Source organism: Balaenoptera acutorostrata, chromosome 16 (genome assembly GCF_949987535.1).
Source record: "Balaenoptera acutorostrata chromosome 16, mBalAcu1.1, whole genome shotgun sequence".
NCBI classification, from domain to species: domain Eukaryota; kingdom Metazoa; phylum Chordata; class Mammalia; order Artiodactyla; family Balaenopteridae; genus Balaenoptera; species Balaenoptera acutorostrata.
In genome coordinates, this window is record NC_080079.1 from 49,006,669 (window position 1) to 49,022,707 (window position 16,039).

General features: G+C 49.5%; 1 protein-coding gene across 1 annotated transcript in view; it reads right to left on the reverse strand.

The window, feature by feature from the left end:
• The window catches only part of WDFY4 (WDFY family member 4), a 254,300-nt gene that overhangs the window by 160,169 nt on the left and 78,092 nt on the right, over positions 1 to 16,039 (reverse strand). Inside the window, exons 22-27 of the mRNA XM_007178732.2 lie at positions 15,720 to 15,831; positions 14,821 to 15,011; positions 7,900 to 8,052; positions 3,630 to 3,703; positions 1,428 to 1,589; positions 726 to 817 (exon numbers count right to left, since the gene is read on the reverse strand). Coding sequence (XP_007178794.2) covers positions 726 to 817; positions 1,428 to 1,589; positions 3,630 to 3,703; positions 7,900 to 8,052; positions 14,821 to 15,011; positions 15,720 to 15,831 — 784 coding nt within the window. The remainder of the gene's footprint in view (positions 1 to 725; positions 818 to 1,427; positions 1,590 to 3,629; positions 3,704 to 7,899; positions 8,053 to 14,820; positions 15,012 to 15,719; positions 15,832 to 16,039) is intronic.

Genomic DNA, 16,039 nt, shown 5'->3' on the forward strand with positions numbered 1-16,039 from the left:
TTTAAGTGGCCATGTGCAGCTAGAGGCTCCCATCTTGGACACAGCAGATCCAGAGGGCCCAGGGCAAAGCAGTCAGTAGTTGTCCCCCTCACATTTGCCCTAGCAGAGGGAATTTGGAACACGATGTACCTGCTGTTCTGAGTCTGGTTAGGGAGAGAGAGACTCAAAGAAACAAATCACAGACCTTTGCATGATATTCAGCGCAAGGGCTCTAGACGCACAGAAGAGATGACTTAACCTGGCTTGTGGGGCTGGGAACGGCTGGTCTAGCGGGGTGAGATAGGGTGGGAGTGGGGCAAGGGAGGCACTCCTGCAGAGCAAACAGCACCTGCAGAGCACGGATGGACGGGTGGACCGACACACATTAGGACGTGTACATGCTTCAGAGTGTTGAAGCTGGGGCTCATCAGGGGAGCAAGGCAAGGGCTGGGGCATGAAGGCTCCCACCTGCTGGTCTACAGGGAACTGAGTGTTATCCTGGAGGCCTTGGAAGTCATTCCAGGTTGTGAAGGAAGCACATACGATTTGCGTTTATTCGTGACCATAATCATAGAGCTGTGACCTCATAAGCCACCGTGTGGGAAAAACAGCTCAGCTGTGGGTGCCTTCCCCCTCCTCTCCCTCAGCCTTTCATGCACAGTGGCCCCACAGCATGTTCCTCTCAGGGCCGTCAGGGGGGCTTGTCCTGCTGCCTTCAGGCTGGCATCTGGGAAAGGTCTTCTCACCGGGCACGGAGGGGTCCGGGGCTCCGTCCACGCAGATCTGTCTCTCGTTCACCGATGAAGGCTTGAGGGTGTACACAACAAACAGCCCGATTCTTAAGACAGAAAGAGAAGGACACACTCAAATCTGGGCTCAGCCCCTGTCTCCTAAACACACGTGAAGGTTTTCTACAGTGATCCACCTAAATGCGGCTTCAAGGGAGGGTTTGAGGGGAATCGTGTTATTCTGTGATCAATGTGATATTTCCAAAGACTTCTCAGATCTGTCAGGATTCATCAGAGCAGCCAACTCTGGCTCTGCCAGCTCAACAGAACAAACAGTGATGAGGACAGAAGAGGTGAAATGTCCTGCCAGCGGGGACTATCCTTTGGGAAGTCTGCAAAAGGCAGGCAGGTTGGGTCGTTGGTCGGTGAGGATGCCTGTGCTCACGGAATTTCTGGAGTTCTTGGCACAGGAGGTGTGTCCGAGCACCAGGGAGCAGTGAACACACAGCCCTGCTGGGGAGTCTAGCGGACCCACCCCTTTTTTCAGCTCTCTGCCCTGAACAGAGAAACTCCTAGGAGGTTCCAAGGAAATAGAATCTGCTGCTGCATTGAAGGGGCAGTATTGCTGGGCTGAGCATGGTCAGGGGAGAGCTAGCGCCTACGTTCCCTCATTAAACAGCCCTGAGGCTCTGCCCTTCCCCCGGGGAGTTGGCGCAGTACCTGCGCAAGTCCTGGAGGCTGAAGTGGCCCCTCAGCTGACAGCCCAGGATGGCAGTGATGGTGGGTATCTTGGAGGGGGCGAGGCCTGGCTCGTTGAAGAGGAAGACGAGCTTGGGAATAAGCCGCGCCTGGTGAGCAACTTCAGCGTTCCGGGGTCCTTCCCTGGTGAGCCCAGGAGAGAGGCAGTAAAAGCTTTTACTGGAACGAACCAAATTTGCTGTGTTTCTGCTAAAAAGGTTCCACCGGCTGGGCTTGCTCCGTGGCCCTCTGACTCCGATGTGCTCTTGGCAACTCGTCAAAACGCTGTCAGACACCCATCGAATATGTGTCTGCCCAGTGCCAGAGTCGCTTGGGGATGAGTCTCCCGGTGCCCTTCCACCCCTCCACCCCCTCACCCCCCCCCCCACCCCTGAAAACTGCCTTCAAAGACAACCCCAGTTATTGACTTTTAAATTCCAGGCCTCAGGGAAAACTAATGCTGGTCTCAGAAAACTCAGAACAAAGAGAGCAGACTGGAGTGTGACCGCGGAGCACTTCCCAGCAGCCGGAGCGCGGGCCTCCGCGAGCCCATCTGGGTGTGCGTCTTCCTGCCCACCCCAAACCACAAAGTGGATGAACACGCCGCTGAGAGTCAAAGGGGGAGAGAGACAGAATTCAAGCCTCCGCACTCCCTCCTTATGATAATCGCAAATACAATTTCCAGTAAATTCTACTCCCCCAAAGAAAACAGCTTCCAGGGTGAGTGTCCGTCTCTTAGAAAACAATAGGTACAGAAAGAAAGTGGAAAGTGAGAGAGAAAATAAAGGTGGAGGAGAATGAATTTGGGTGGATTGCCCCTTCTTGAACTGTCTTTTCAGTACTACTGTGTTGAATTCTGCCGAGTGCCACATCTCTGATATACAAAAGAGGCAGAACCAGCCCAGTTCTGCGTGTGACTTGCTCTCATGGGCTCAACGGGAAGATGTGCATTCATCACCTATAAGTCCCCACTGTCCTTTGTGCTCTTTCTAATCACAGCACTGAGTGGCCTGCTTTTCTGTATTCCTTCACCACAGGGCTATGTCTTGTCCTTCTCTGAACTTCTAGCACTAAGAACTGGTGTGGAATGGAGTGGGTTTATAATAGATAGTCCATCATGAACGGCTGCATGAAAAGATGGCTGCAAATACATTCAAAACACTGAGGTCCTAATGATCTCTAGAACAGCTGACATGTGAGGAGGCGGGTGGGGGTGTGTGTGAACAGCTTTATTTGTAAGGAAGGAGGTGGACTGATAGGCTAGCACCCCTGCCTCCCTTCTCCCATATTCTGATCACAATCCCTGGTTTTCCTTGGGAATTGCCTCTTTCTAACTCCCCTCCACCCGCTCCAGAGGGGAAGTCATGCTGCCTGGCCACATGACCCAAGATGGCCCCGTGAGACTCCATCCTATTGCTAGGACTATCAAGTGAAAAAGAAGCCCTGTCTGCCGACTGCGCTGAGCAGAGGACATGCTGTGAGGATGCCCAGCCAGAATGAAGTTAGCACAGAAGAAAGCACAGATGAGACCAGGGACAGATCTCAGATAAAGTAATATGAGCATCATCCAGACAACATGTGAAGATCTGTCTCAGTCAACTGTATGAGCCAATAAATTTCCTCTTTCTCCACCTTCCTTTTTTCCCTCCCTTTCTTCCTTCCTTAAGTTGGTTTGAGTTGTATTTCTGCCACTTGCAACCAAAAGAGTCCTGACTAATTCAAAAAGTGACACTCAGTGTGATGGTATTTGGAGGTGGGGCTTTTGAGAGATGCTTAGGTTATGAGAGTGGGGCCCTCATGAATGGGATTAGCACCCTTATAAAAGAGACCCCAGAGAGTTCCCTCACCCCTTCTGCCATGTGAGGTTGTAGTGAGAAGACAGCCAACTATGAACCAGGAAGGAGGTCCCCACCAGACAATGAATCTGCCAGAGCCTTGACCTTAGACTTCCAGCCTTCAGAACCGTGAGAAATAAATTTCTGTGATTTGTAAGCCATCCAGTCTATGGTACTTTCATTACAGCAGCTGTGTAGACTAAGACAGACATGCTACCACCTGGGGACCCAGTGCTCTGGGTGGGGAGAAGGCCGTGGTTGCTGAACCACCGGCTGTCCTGTCCTCTCAGTCCCTGTTCTTGGCATGAAGCCTGTGACTGTACCCCCAGGCTGCCAAAGCCCAGCTTACCTTGGTGATTGAAGGATTTCCACAAGATGGGAAAAGAGGGAGAGCTCCAAGTTGTCCGCAGCATTCATCCAGAGCTGGAAGACAGAACAAACACAGTGAAACCAAGGCGTGTGGAGAGAAGGGTTTCCAGGCAGCGTGAGCAGGTACGGTGCTGGGTGTGGTCTCCTTTGGCTCGGAATCACTAACACAGCTTACCAGCTCTGGAATCAGACTAGCTCTCCTGACAGCTAGAAAGTAGAGGGCACCTCCCCCCCGGGGCAAGTGCAAACACCATTCCTATCTTCCCCGTCTCTGCTGCTCTCTGGAGCTTCACTGTGGGTCTAGATTCTAACCAAGGACACCTGCACTAACCATCTCCTACGTGTGTCCCACCCTGGGCCCTGCAACCTGTGTGTCCACACACCAAACAACATCGCATTTTCATTGGATCCTACAAGGCAAATACCAGTGCTCCCAACTCAGAGATGTGAAAAGACAGGCTGAGGACAGACCACTGAGTGACAGGTACCTCACCACCCGCAAGTGATAGGACTGGAATTAGAAGCTGAGTCCCACCTCTCAGGTTTTATGCTGTAGCAACTTGTGCATGCAGTTTCTTCAGTTCCCCTATCTATAGAACCTGCAGCACAGCCCATGTTCCCATCTCCTGTGAACAGAATTGTGAGTGACATGCAGCTGTGAAATGCACTGAGATTCTGAGAGTGAACTTTATCACTCGGGTTGCTTTCTTCATTGTAAACAAAATGCAGCTGCTCCCCATCCTTCTGGGGCCGAGGTGATGGTGTGCCTTCATGTCTCATGTCTACTTCCCTTTAGAGAGCTCTACTATTTCTCATCTAAATGCTGACATTTCCTCAGGCCCAGAATCTATAAGGTTCAGATGTAGGATTGTACGAGTGCACTCATACAGCAGCAAAAAGAGCTCACGCTTACAAATGATACCATTTGCTCGAGGCAAGAAGCATCATACGAAGTCCTAAAACGATATCATTATCTGAGTTTAGTAGATAAGAGCAGTGAGGCTCAGAGAGACTGAGTAACTTGTCTGGTGCCCCACGGTTTTTTTTTTGTTTGTTTTTTTTTTTAAATTTTATGGCTGTGTTGGGTCTTCGTTTCTGTGCGAGGGCTTTCTCTAGTTGTGGCAAGCGGGGGCCACTCTTCATCACGGGCCCCACGGTTTTTAATTGGCAGAGACTGGCTTCAAAGCCTGGTCAGTCTGACCATGAAGCCCACTCTCTTGCCTCCTCTCTGTGTTCCCCGACAGGCATCTCCTGCAGACAGTGACCCAGAGGGTCAATAATCAACCTCACTTGAACCAAGCAGGTGGCCATGGCTCCATCCTTTTACTAACTGGGGAAAACAGAAGAGTCTCAGTGGACATAAGTTTATCAGGAAGGCAGAGACTGTCCCTCCCCAATCCCCAGGGCCCAGCATCACACATGCCATGTAGTGGGCACTTAATAAGGATCCACTACATTTTTTAAAAGAGTGAATGCAAAGTAAACCGAAGTAAGGTAAGTGGATTACTCTTAAGCCAGAAACAGGCTGACAGATTCCCAGCTCCTGTAAGCACAGCCACGGCCCAGTACGCACAGAGGTGGGGCAGCTGCCGTTTGAGAGAGCTGGTGCGGATCGATGTGGCCCCCAGGGAGGCAGGGGTAGCCAGACGTGGCACCCCAACATACTCAAGAGGGTGCCAAGAGCTCTGCATGCTTGGAACTCATTCATTCATTCATGAAGGCAATCATGAGCAAATGATACACCAGGCTCTGTGCTGGGAGCTGGAAGAGCTGAGAGAATAAGACAGGAACCCTTTCCCAGAGCTTTAGAACAATAAGAAGTTACCACAGCACTTTTGAGGCTGCCTAGCTCTTTTAGAAATTACTTTATATAATACCAGCTGTCTGAATTTTGGGAAACATGCATAATTGAATCTTGTGGTTGTCATCCTGTGTCACATAACCCCTGTACTAAAGACTGCATTAACATGTCTGGCTTAAATTTTGTTTGAATATCAAATTCTGTTCTCTCCCCACCCCTGGGACCACCTCACTCTCAGAAAGAGGCGGCCTTTTCTGAGACCACAAGCCTAAGACACGCATGGCTTCGACTTCCTGCCCCTTCCAGCTTCTCAACTTCCTGCCCCTCCCTGCTGCACACCCGTCATCAAGGATCACCCGCCTTCTCCTGTAACCCACTCTCTGGTCTCCAAACCCTCCCTTTCCTTGAAGGACTTGTGCTGTCAGTTTGATTCTCACACTGGTATTTTAACCACCCCTTTTTCACTGCTCAAGTCTCCTATCTAAGTTCTGAAACTCTCCTCTTTCCATTTTCTTCTCTCTCTTTTTCTTCTTCAAAAGCCCACTGACTGTCTCCTTCCCGCCTCCTCCCCGCTCTTCACCTCATGTCTGACCCCACCACTTACTCTTCACTGGGCCCGTCAGTGACCTCCAAACACAACCCACACAGCCCTGCCCTTACTTCGCCTGATGTAGGCAGACACTGAGGAAACTCTTCTTCTTTTTGAAATTCTCTCCTCCCAATCTTTTAAAAATCTTATTTCATTTCATTTCGTTTTAGTGTGTTTTTTTAGCATCTTTTTGCTTGTTTTTATTGGTTGCCTATTTTCTTAACCCCAGTGTGGAAAGCACTGGCTCAGCTGAGGGGTGAGTTCATTCAGGGAGGGGACGGGTGGTGCCCATGGCGGTTCCAGGAACAGGCAGTGGGAGCACGGTGGGTTCCTGCATGGGTCATTCCTGGGCTGGGCCGATGGCAACGACGTCGTGGAGCCGAGCTGCCTGAGCACGGCTGCAGCATTCTGGAAGGGGCAGCAGTGCTGCCAAGGGATGCCGTCTTGTTTACCAGGGTGGTAAAGCCATTTGTGCACATCTGCTTCCCTGCTGTGCACAGGAAGCCTGTATCGCAGGCCTTGCTGGATTCCCCCACAAGCCTTGCACCTATCTGCAGATCCAGGTCTGGGTGTTCATCCTGGCCTGGTCCAATTAGATAATATTTCATTCAGGTTTTTTGTAGCTTTTATTTATGAGTAAGATTGACCTGCACTTTTTCATTTCCCCATACTGTCCTTTTTTGGTTCTGGTATCAAGATTAGCTCATAAAAGAAGCTGGGAGAAATAATACCTACACTATGCTCATGACTATGATTTTTAAAAAATACATATATTATGCATAGAAAGTACAAAAAAAGGGATGCATTCAAAGTTAACAACAGTTGTCTGGGTCTCAGAAAGAGGAGTTTTTCTTCCATTTTTCTGTAATTTTAAATATTCTATAACAAGCACATATTATTTTTTAATTAAAACAAACAGTTTTTAAAATACTTCCATGGACTGCAGTGTGTACCGGCTAAAGTGTGCTCCCTGCAGCTTACCATCCTCTGCTGTCTTCTCTCCCTCCCCCTCCAGCCTCACCTCTACCTGCAACAACATCCCCACAGGTGCCCCAAGCCCCTTGCTCTCAAATGCCCATGGTTGCTCTCATCCCCACATGTGAGCAAATAGCACCCACTCCACCTGAAATATTCCCCCACTGAACACATTCTGTCAAACTCAGCCCCAGAGCCCGGATCCGCTGAGCTGACTGTCCTCTCCTTCCACTCCCCACATGCCCTGTGCCTCCCTCACTGGCACCCAGCACATTGTAGCACCACCTCTGTCGTGTCCTGGGCCCCATCGTTGTGTGCAGGGGCTGCATCCTGGTTATCACCATGTCTCCAGAGCACACCAGTGCCCGACCCTAGTGGGCACTCAGTAAACGATGCTTCGTTGAGTGGATCTATGCACCCAAAGGTCTGTGCAGTACTCCTCACTCAGCCTCAGGTGTGCCCTCAGCATCTCTCACTCATCCCTTTAAAGGAACATTTATAAACAGCAAAGCACCATCCAAAGGAATTGGTATGTTTTAAAATCCTTCTTATATATGGAAGCTTACACTTTTAAAATCCTTTTCCAGATACTATCTGATTTGGCTCCCACACCAGCCTGTGAGGGAGAGGAGATGGTCTCCCTTTCACACATGAGAAGACTGAAACTCAGAGAAGTCAAGAGACGTGCCCGAGGCCACACAGCCCATTGGTGGTAGGAGTTAATTATTAACCAAGGCCTCGGAACTCCAAAGCCTTGTCAGTTTTCTCTCTCACTACCATCTTGACCATCGAGGAAGCTGACCTGCTGGGTTTAGAGAAAGCTCCAGGCTTTCTGTACCATCACACACCTGTTCCTTTAGGGCTAGTGACCAGTCTCCAGTTTACCTCGAAATTGCAGAGGATGTGCTGGAAGACGCCAATGTTGGTGATAGCAGAGGACCCAAAGCCCAGTTCTGCGGTGCCAGCAACGGACAGGATCAGCTGAAAAATGCGATGGTTTAGGAAAGAGGTCTTTTTCCTCAGGAGAAATGCCATTATCTGCAAAGGTTAAAACACAAAGCAGGTTCCTCGTGAATGCATCGTCACTGCTCTTTCTCCCTCACCCACCTGTTCCTACCAGCACCTTTGGTCACCCCAGTCTGAAAACGCTCCGCTCTCTGGTGCTACCTCTTCCATTCCCTTGTTATCAGAAGGAAAACATATACCAACTTCTGTGGCTGCTTCCCCACCAGTGTCTGCTTTTCTGTACTTGAGGCTTCACCTCTCACTGTCGGCCCCCGGCTCCTTCCTGAATCTTACAGATTTCCAGAATGCCACCTTCTCCTGGTTTCTTTCTACATTTCTGAGTATTTTTCTCATTTTCCTTTACTGAATCCTACATTCATACCCATCCTACAGATGTTGCTATATCACTAGGAAGCCACCACCTGCCCACGAACCCAGTTACATCAGCTTCACTTCAGGCTGCTGCCAACAGCAGCAGGGAAACTGCTGTGCCAGGCCCTGGGAAACTGGCAACACGCAAGCATCCATACCGAGTTGGAGGCACTGGGATCCCAGTGGCCCACACTCATCTCAGAGACTAATAAGATGGACCTCACCTAGCCTCATGTCTCTGTTGACCTCAGTCACACAGAAGTCAGGCTGACCCGCCATCCACTTGCATCTGGGTTCTCATCAACTTCATCTGGATTCTCAGCTCAGCTCATCCACAGCTCAATTCCCTACGCCTGTATCTGACACAGTCCACCCTTCTCCCTGTCCTCTCAGACACGCTGTTCCAGTGTGTCATTAGGAAGTCTCACTTGTTGTTATGGACTGAATGTTTGTTCCTCCCCAAATTCATATGTAGAAACCCTATTCTCCAATATGATGGCATTTGGAGACAGGTCTTTTGGGATATAATTAGCATTAGATGAGGTCATGAGGGTGGAGCCCTCACAGATGGGATTAGTGCCCTTATAAGAGTCACAAGGGAGCTTTCTTCCTCTCTCTGCTCTGCCATGTGAGGATACAATGAGAAGTGGGCCATCTGCAATCCAGAAGGGGGTCCTCACCCAACCTGACCATGCTGGCATCCTGATCTTGGACTTTCCAGTCTCCAGAACTGTGAGAAAATTAATTTCTGTTGTTTGTAAGCCACCCAGTCTATAGTATTCTGTTATAGCAGCCCAAACTGACTGAGACAATTGTAATCAGCAAATAATATCTTTTCAGACTGTTCTAGTCACTTCTTCAGCATATCCCCACTCCCCCACCAGGACATAATTTGGATGGCTGAAAGCTGCTTGAGAAAAATCACTCAGGCTGACTGGTTTCACTTTACATTAATAGTGTCAAATGTCAAATTTGGCCTGGCAGTCCAGCTCTTTTTTTAGTAAGCTGGCTTTCCTCATCCTAAAGACAATGATCTCATCTCTTCTCCTCTCTCCTTCAGCCTCCCTCCCCTCCACCACCTGACTCAGTACACAGCTGAGAATTTAGAACCCGTCAGACGTGAACACTCTTATCTCCCCACCATCTGATCCACAAATGCCTGCACTGCATTCCTTCCTGTCACAAGCAGGGTTTCTATTCACCTGGCCTCTGGGACCCACCCCTCGCCTGCTCCTTGGGATAGCTCTTCTCTCCTAGCTTCATCCATCCTTCTCTCTTCTGCCACTTTCTTCCCGAAAAATATGCCCTAGTAGTTCTCCTTTTAAAGATAATCTTCCTTGAACCCTAATCCCTCTAGTTTGGGCCCCATTTCTCTACTCTTATTTGTAGGTAGTCTTCTTGAAAGCACTATTGGACTTCCCCGGCGGTGCAGTGGTTAAGAACCTGCCTACCAATGCAGGGGACACAGGTTCGAGCCCTGGTCTGGGAAGATCTCACAGGCCGTAGAGCAACTAAGCCTGCAAGCCACAACTGCTGAAGCCTGCGTACCCTAGAGTCCGAGCGCCACAACTACTGAGCCCTCGTGGCGTGCTGCAACTACTGAAGCTCGCGTGCCTAGAGCTCGTGCTCTGCAACACGAGAAGCCACCGCAATGAGAAGCCCTCACACTGCTACTAAGAGTAGCCCCCACCCGCCGCAACTAGCGAAAGCCCATACACAGCAACGAGGACCCAACGCAGCCAAAGATAAAAACAATTTAAAAAATAGAAAGCACTGGGCTTCCCTGGTGGCGCAGTGGTTGAGAATCTGCCTGCTAATGCAGGGGACACGGGTTCGAGCCCTGGTCTGGGAAGATCCCACATGCCACGGAGCAGCTGGGCCCGTGAGCCACAACTACTGAGCCTGCGCGTCTGGAGCCTGTGCCCCGCAACGGGAGGGGCCGCGATGGTGAAAGGCCCACGCACCGCGATGAAGAGCGGTCCCCGCACCGCGATGAAGAGTGGCCCCCACTTGCCGTAACTAGAGAAAGCCCTCGCATGAACCGAAGACCCAACACAGCCAAAAATAAATAAATAAATAAATAAAGTAGCTATAAAATTAAAAAAAAAAAAAAATAGAAAGCACTATCAACACACTCAGGCTCCACATCCTCACTTCACATTCTCTTCTCAACCCCATTCCGCTGGCTGCTGCCTCTTCCTGCCCACCTGCCTTAGAAAGGTCACTAGTGACTCCCAGGTGCCAAGTCCAACAGGGACTTCTCTGTCCTTAGTTTGCTGCATTATTTATCAGTATCTAGCATTGTTTGACTATGCCCACCTCCTGAAAACACTTTATTTTTCAAATTCTTTGACAAAGCATTTCTTTGTTTTCTCTTCCTTCTTCCCTCTCAACCTCCCTTGTTGGGTTTTCACCATATTTCCAAGCTCTACCTGGTTAGTTCCTCATTGCTTCCTCCTTTGTCCTCGTCTCTCCTTTCACTACTCCTTTTCTTTGGCCGTTTCATCAATTTCCTTAGATTAAATGCCATCATGATGATATGGATGACTCTCACATCTATACCTCCCACCAAGCATGCCCTTCTGAACTCCAGAGCTGGGTATCCCACCTGATATTTTACCTCTGATGTCTCACAGTCACTTCACACTCAGCATGTCCCAAATGTCTTATTCCTTCCTGTTGGCAGCACTCTGGGTGCACAGCACTGGCTGTTTTCATATGTTACGTGCCAAGACTGCTCACAAAGACTCCAAGTCTCCCCAGATCCGGGATGCAGTCTCACATAACGTTGGATTCTATCCAGTCTCCGATCTTGACCCTTCAAACCATCTTCCACACAGGTGTCAAATGTCATTCTAAAGCATCATTCATTCCACTTCCCTGTTCTAAGCCTATGAATGGCTACTGATCACCTCTGAGATAAGATCCATGTTCCTTGGAGTGGCGGGGCTCTGACCCTTCCCTCCGTCTCCATCTAGGCTGTGCACCTGCCTGCAATTGTACCTTCCTCCCAGCCATGTCGAGGAACCCATCTTGGATCCCTTAAGTGTTCATAATGTTAATCTAGAACACCATCCTCCATCTTTACCATGTTATGAAAATCCATCTTATAAAACTTGGCTGGATGTCACCTAGTCTGACAAGAGGATGATAAATAAGTTTGATAGAAATAACAGATAGGAAGGGTTATGCTCTCCAATCAGCAAACCAACAGATGAATACAGAGTAAACGTCTAAAAAAATGATTAAATCCACTCCTGAGCCAGCCAGTTAATTAAAGACCTGTGTTTTCATTCACTGATTCATTCCAAAAATCATTACTGAACACTTACTCTCTACCATGTGCTATTAGGATGCAACAATGAACAAGCAAACCCAGTCCTGTCCTCATGGGGCTTGTGTCTAGGGGCAAAACAGACCACAAACATGGCAACAAGTACATATACAACATGCCAAATGGGCATGCACATTAGGAAGAAACAAAGCAAGAAAACGTGTCTAGAAAGAGATGGGGTAGGATGGGGGTTCTGTTTTATAAAGAGTAGTCAGGGAAGGCAAAAAAAAATAATAAAAATCTTGTTTTTTTACTCAAACCTGTCATTTCCCACCTCTCCACCACTACCTCTTTCCCTGAATACATAAATTTTTGAAATATTTCTATTGTAAGCCATAAGAGTTTTAAAATTTTTTCTTCTGCCGTCACATGTAAAGGTACAACGAATCTCTGAATCTGATGGGTTCTTTACTCAAACTATTTGGGAGTCCTTGTCTCGTGATAATATTTTTCTCTCTACCTCATTAGACAATGTTGTAGGCTGACTGTATCTCCTCAAAATTTATATATTGAAACCTAATCGCCAGTATGATGGTATTAGGAGGCAGGGCCTTTGGGAGATGATTAGGTCATAAGGATGGAGCTCTCGTGAGTGGGATTAGTATCCTTATAAAATAGACCCCTGAGAGCTCCTTCACCTTTTCTGCCATGTGAGGACACAGCAGAAAGATGGTTGTCTATGAAACAGGAAGTAGGTCCTCACCAGATACCGAATCTGCCAGCACCATGGTCTTGGATTTCTCAGTCTATAGCACTCTGAGAAATAAATTTCTGTGGCTTTTAAGCCACCCCATCTATGGTATCTTTTATAGCAGCCTAAACAGACTGAGTCAGACAGAAATTTCCACGGAGGGAGGGACTAAACCCATTTATTCATCTGTATCCCTAGCCTGACACTGTGCCTGGCTCTTAGGAGGTGCTCAGTCAATATGAGTTGAGTAAATAGATTCCATTCAAGGGCCACTTTTTGCCTCTACCATCTCTTTCTGAAAAACTCAGCCAATCCAGTCCTCTAGGCCTTCTCCGATCCCCTTTCTTTTTAAAGAAGCTCTTTGTGACTCCTCTACCGAGTGTGACGCGGCCACCTCGGCAGCACAAGGCACTGCATTCATGCGACAAGCACTCACTGAGAACTCACGACGTGCCAGGCCCTGCACTGGGCAGCGAGGAGACAACGGTGAACACAACAGGGCCCAGCTCTTAGGAGCTCCGGGGTTCTGGGAAGATGGAGGGTAACCACCGGGTCATGGAGACGGCGGTAGCTCTGGAAGAGAATCTCGGACACTTGTTGCATTTGATTTGTACTAAAATTATTTTGGTATTCGCCTTATTTTATCCTTCTAGGAGCAGGAACTGCTTTGGACCTTTTTAGAAATGCTCACAGTAATTATTAAAATCCCTAGCCAGAGCGGACATCCATGTGCTGAACTGGGACAAATCCCATTACTACTGCCTTTAACAATATAATCAGAGAAAACTGTTATATACCAGGAGCCTCAATACTTGCATTTTGAAATAAATCTGGCCACACCCATTCATTTATTCCCCAGATATTTACTGAGTCTTTTTGGTCTCAGTAATACACTGGCAAAGAACAAGGAAAGCTCAGCGCTTTAGACCATTACAGCCTGATGGAGATAAGCAGAGTGACTGTCACAGCACTGCATGAGGGCAGTCAGACGTGGGCATACACACAGTGCCACAGGGGCCGGGAGACGACCACACGGGCAGTGCAGGGGTCAGGGGAGATGTCCCCCTTGCCACTGGAGCTCGACCTGGGAAAACAAGAAGGAATGTACCTGGGAAAAATGATCAACAAACCGTGGGCGCAGGAACACAGGGTCACGCTATGTGTTTAGTGATCCATGACCACAGGGGATTTGAGGACACAGGAGTGTAGGGTATGAAACGTTGGCCGGGTGGGAGGTGGGGCTGGAAGGACAGGCTGGTAGCCAGTTAGAAAGGCCTTTAGGAGTTGGGATATTGTATCAACGAGCGGACGTGTCTGAAGGGTTTGCACGAGGCAGAGGGGTCATCAGGTCCCTAATGTAGAACTGTGACTGGCGTCAGTGGACCCTGAGGGAGAGGCAGGAGGAAGGGGCTGCTGTCTGGCTGCGGCAGCAGTGCAGGTGAGAGGGGGGGTGCCTCACGTGACCCCATACAGCTTTCTTCTCAGACCCCGACTCGGGGGCCGAAGAGACAGGGAGGCCCTCCCCCTGCGCCCACTGTGCCCAGGAGGAAACTGCAGCCTTTGTGCCCCAGTGACCTTGTCTAGGCTTTGACCCAATTCCTGCCCTCCATGAGTCCTTTCTTGGCTGCTTCCCAGCCAGGCAGGGCATTTCTGAAGGACAGTGTCTACAACTCGTCTGACATTATGAACAGTAAACAGCAATCACAGTGCACACACACGGCAGTTACTCTGAGCAGGCACGTGTCTAAGCACTCAGCACATATTAACTCAATTATCACAATCCTACAAAATAGGTGTTGCTATTATTCCCATTTTACCCAGAGGAGAACTGAAGCACAGAGAGATTAAGAACTAAAGATGGCCAACATTTCTAGGGCACTTACTCTGGGCCAGACATAATTCTAAGCCCTTCACTTGTATTAAATCATCTAGTCCTCACTGCAACCCCATGATACAGGAGATATGATAGATCATATCATGCAGGTGGAGAAACCGAGACAGAGAGGGTTAATAACTCAGGACTCAAGCAAGGTTAAGTAGTAAGTTAGGCAGAGGCTCAATTCAAACGCAGCATTCTAGTTCTATGGTCTAGGCTCTTAGCCATCATGCTAGATGCAAGGTGGGGGGACCACAAATGATTCCTAAATTCATCAGTGAAAGGTGCCGGCAGACACAGACAGGTGAGCATCCCCATCCTGATGAGAGCCCCTCTCTGGCTGGCTGTCACCTGGCCCTCTGCTCTGGTGACACTGGTCTCAGGACCCAGGGACCTTCAGTTTCCCTTCTCCAAAAGTCATACTAGTGGGAATGTCCACTTGGGCCAGCAAGCCTCCTCCCTGTTCCACGGGGATGCCAGCTCCTTGCAGGGCGGGCACTGCAGACTCAGATGTGAGGGTGGGATTACCTGGTACCCACAGATGAGCTGCATCAGGCGATCACACATGACGTTGCTGGTCAGGACCGAGTGCAGGACTTTCACAGCCGCATACAAGGTGTGGTCATCCGTTGCTAAGGAAATGAGGCCCAGGAGGATGGCGGGCCCACCGATGAAGTCCAGGCTGCTGGCAGCAGGGCTGGAGTGGAACACCCTTACCCCTGTGTGGGACAAAGGGCGTTCCTGAGCATACTACAGCTTCACTGCAGTGGAAGTTCCCCCAGCACCATGCAAGAGCTGTCAGGAACATCATCCACTCACAGCGGGGGCGCCTGTGCACAGGACAGGCTGGGAGGAAAAGCAGGGGCTTTGAAAGTTTTAGGTCAATGAGAAATCCTGTGCTGAGTCCTTTCTGGGTCACAGAAGGCTGAAACAGCCCAGGGGATTTCAGACCTCCACCCTCCGTCTCAGTCCAGAGTGCCGGATGAACCAGCTGCCCTCTGAGCCTGTTTGCTGGCTGCTCTGACAACTTCTGGCTCTTGTCTGCCCTCTAGATCTGCAACGTTGGACCCTTGCATCAGCTCGTGGCTTTGCTCTTGCCTGACTGCAAGGCAAACAACAGTCACTGGCTGTTGTTTTCACCCAAACAACCACAACCATTGCCTCTGCTCAGAGGCCCCACTGTACTCACTCCATTGTGCATAGACGCCAGCCTGGTTAGTGGCGAGTTCACGACCAGTTGTCAGATGCAGCAAAGTGCACTGACCTCTGCAGGGAGGCTAACTCTCTGGTGAGATTAACTCCCAACTCTTGCCCTCACTGTTCCAGCTCCTCAGCCCTCTCAGTCCTGCCTGCCGCTCCAGAATTCCAGGCTGCACAAGCGATGACAGCCACAACCCTTCTTCCCAAATAGCAGTAAAGGCTCATACCTAATTGGCCCACGGCCACGGCTCCAATGGTTCGAAGAGAACCCGAGAGGTGACTAGCACAATTTCTTAGCAAGAACACCGGCATGGCATTGTTGCGGGATGAAATGTTCATCTAGAGAAATTGGTAACAATTAATCCAAGAAACCTTCCTGGGAAGGAGGAGGTCTTGTTCATGAGCTCCTGAAGGGCAGGCACCCCCAGGCCTGGCACTCCGTAAGTGTAAGTCAGTGAATGAATAATAACTGAACCAACGTCAGCGGGACTGAAGCCAAAATTCAGGTTCCCCTGTCCTGCCTCCCAGGCTCTGGCTTAATCATAAG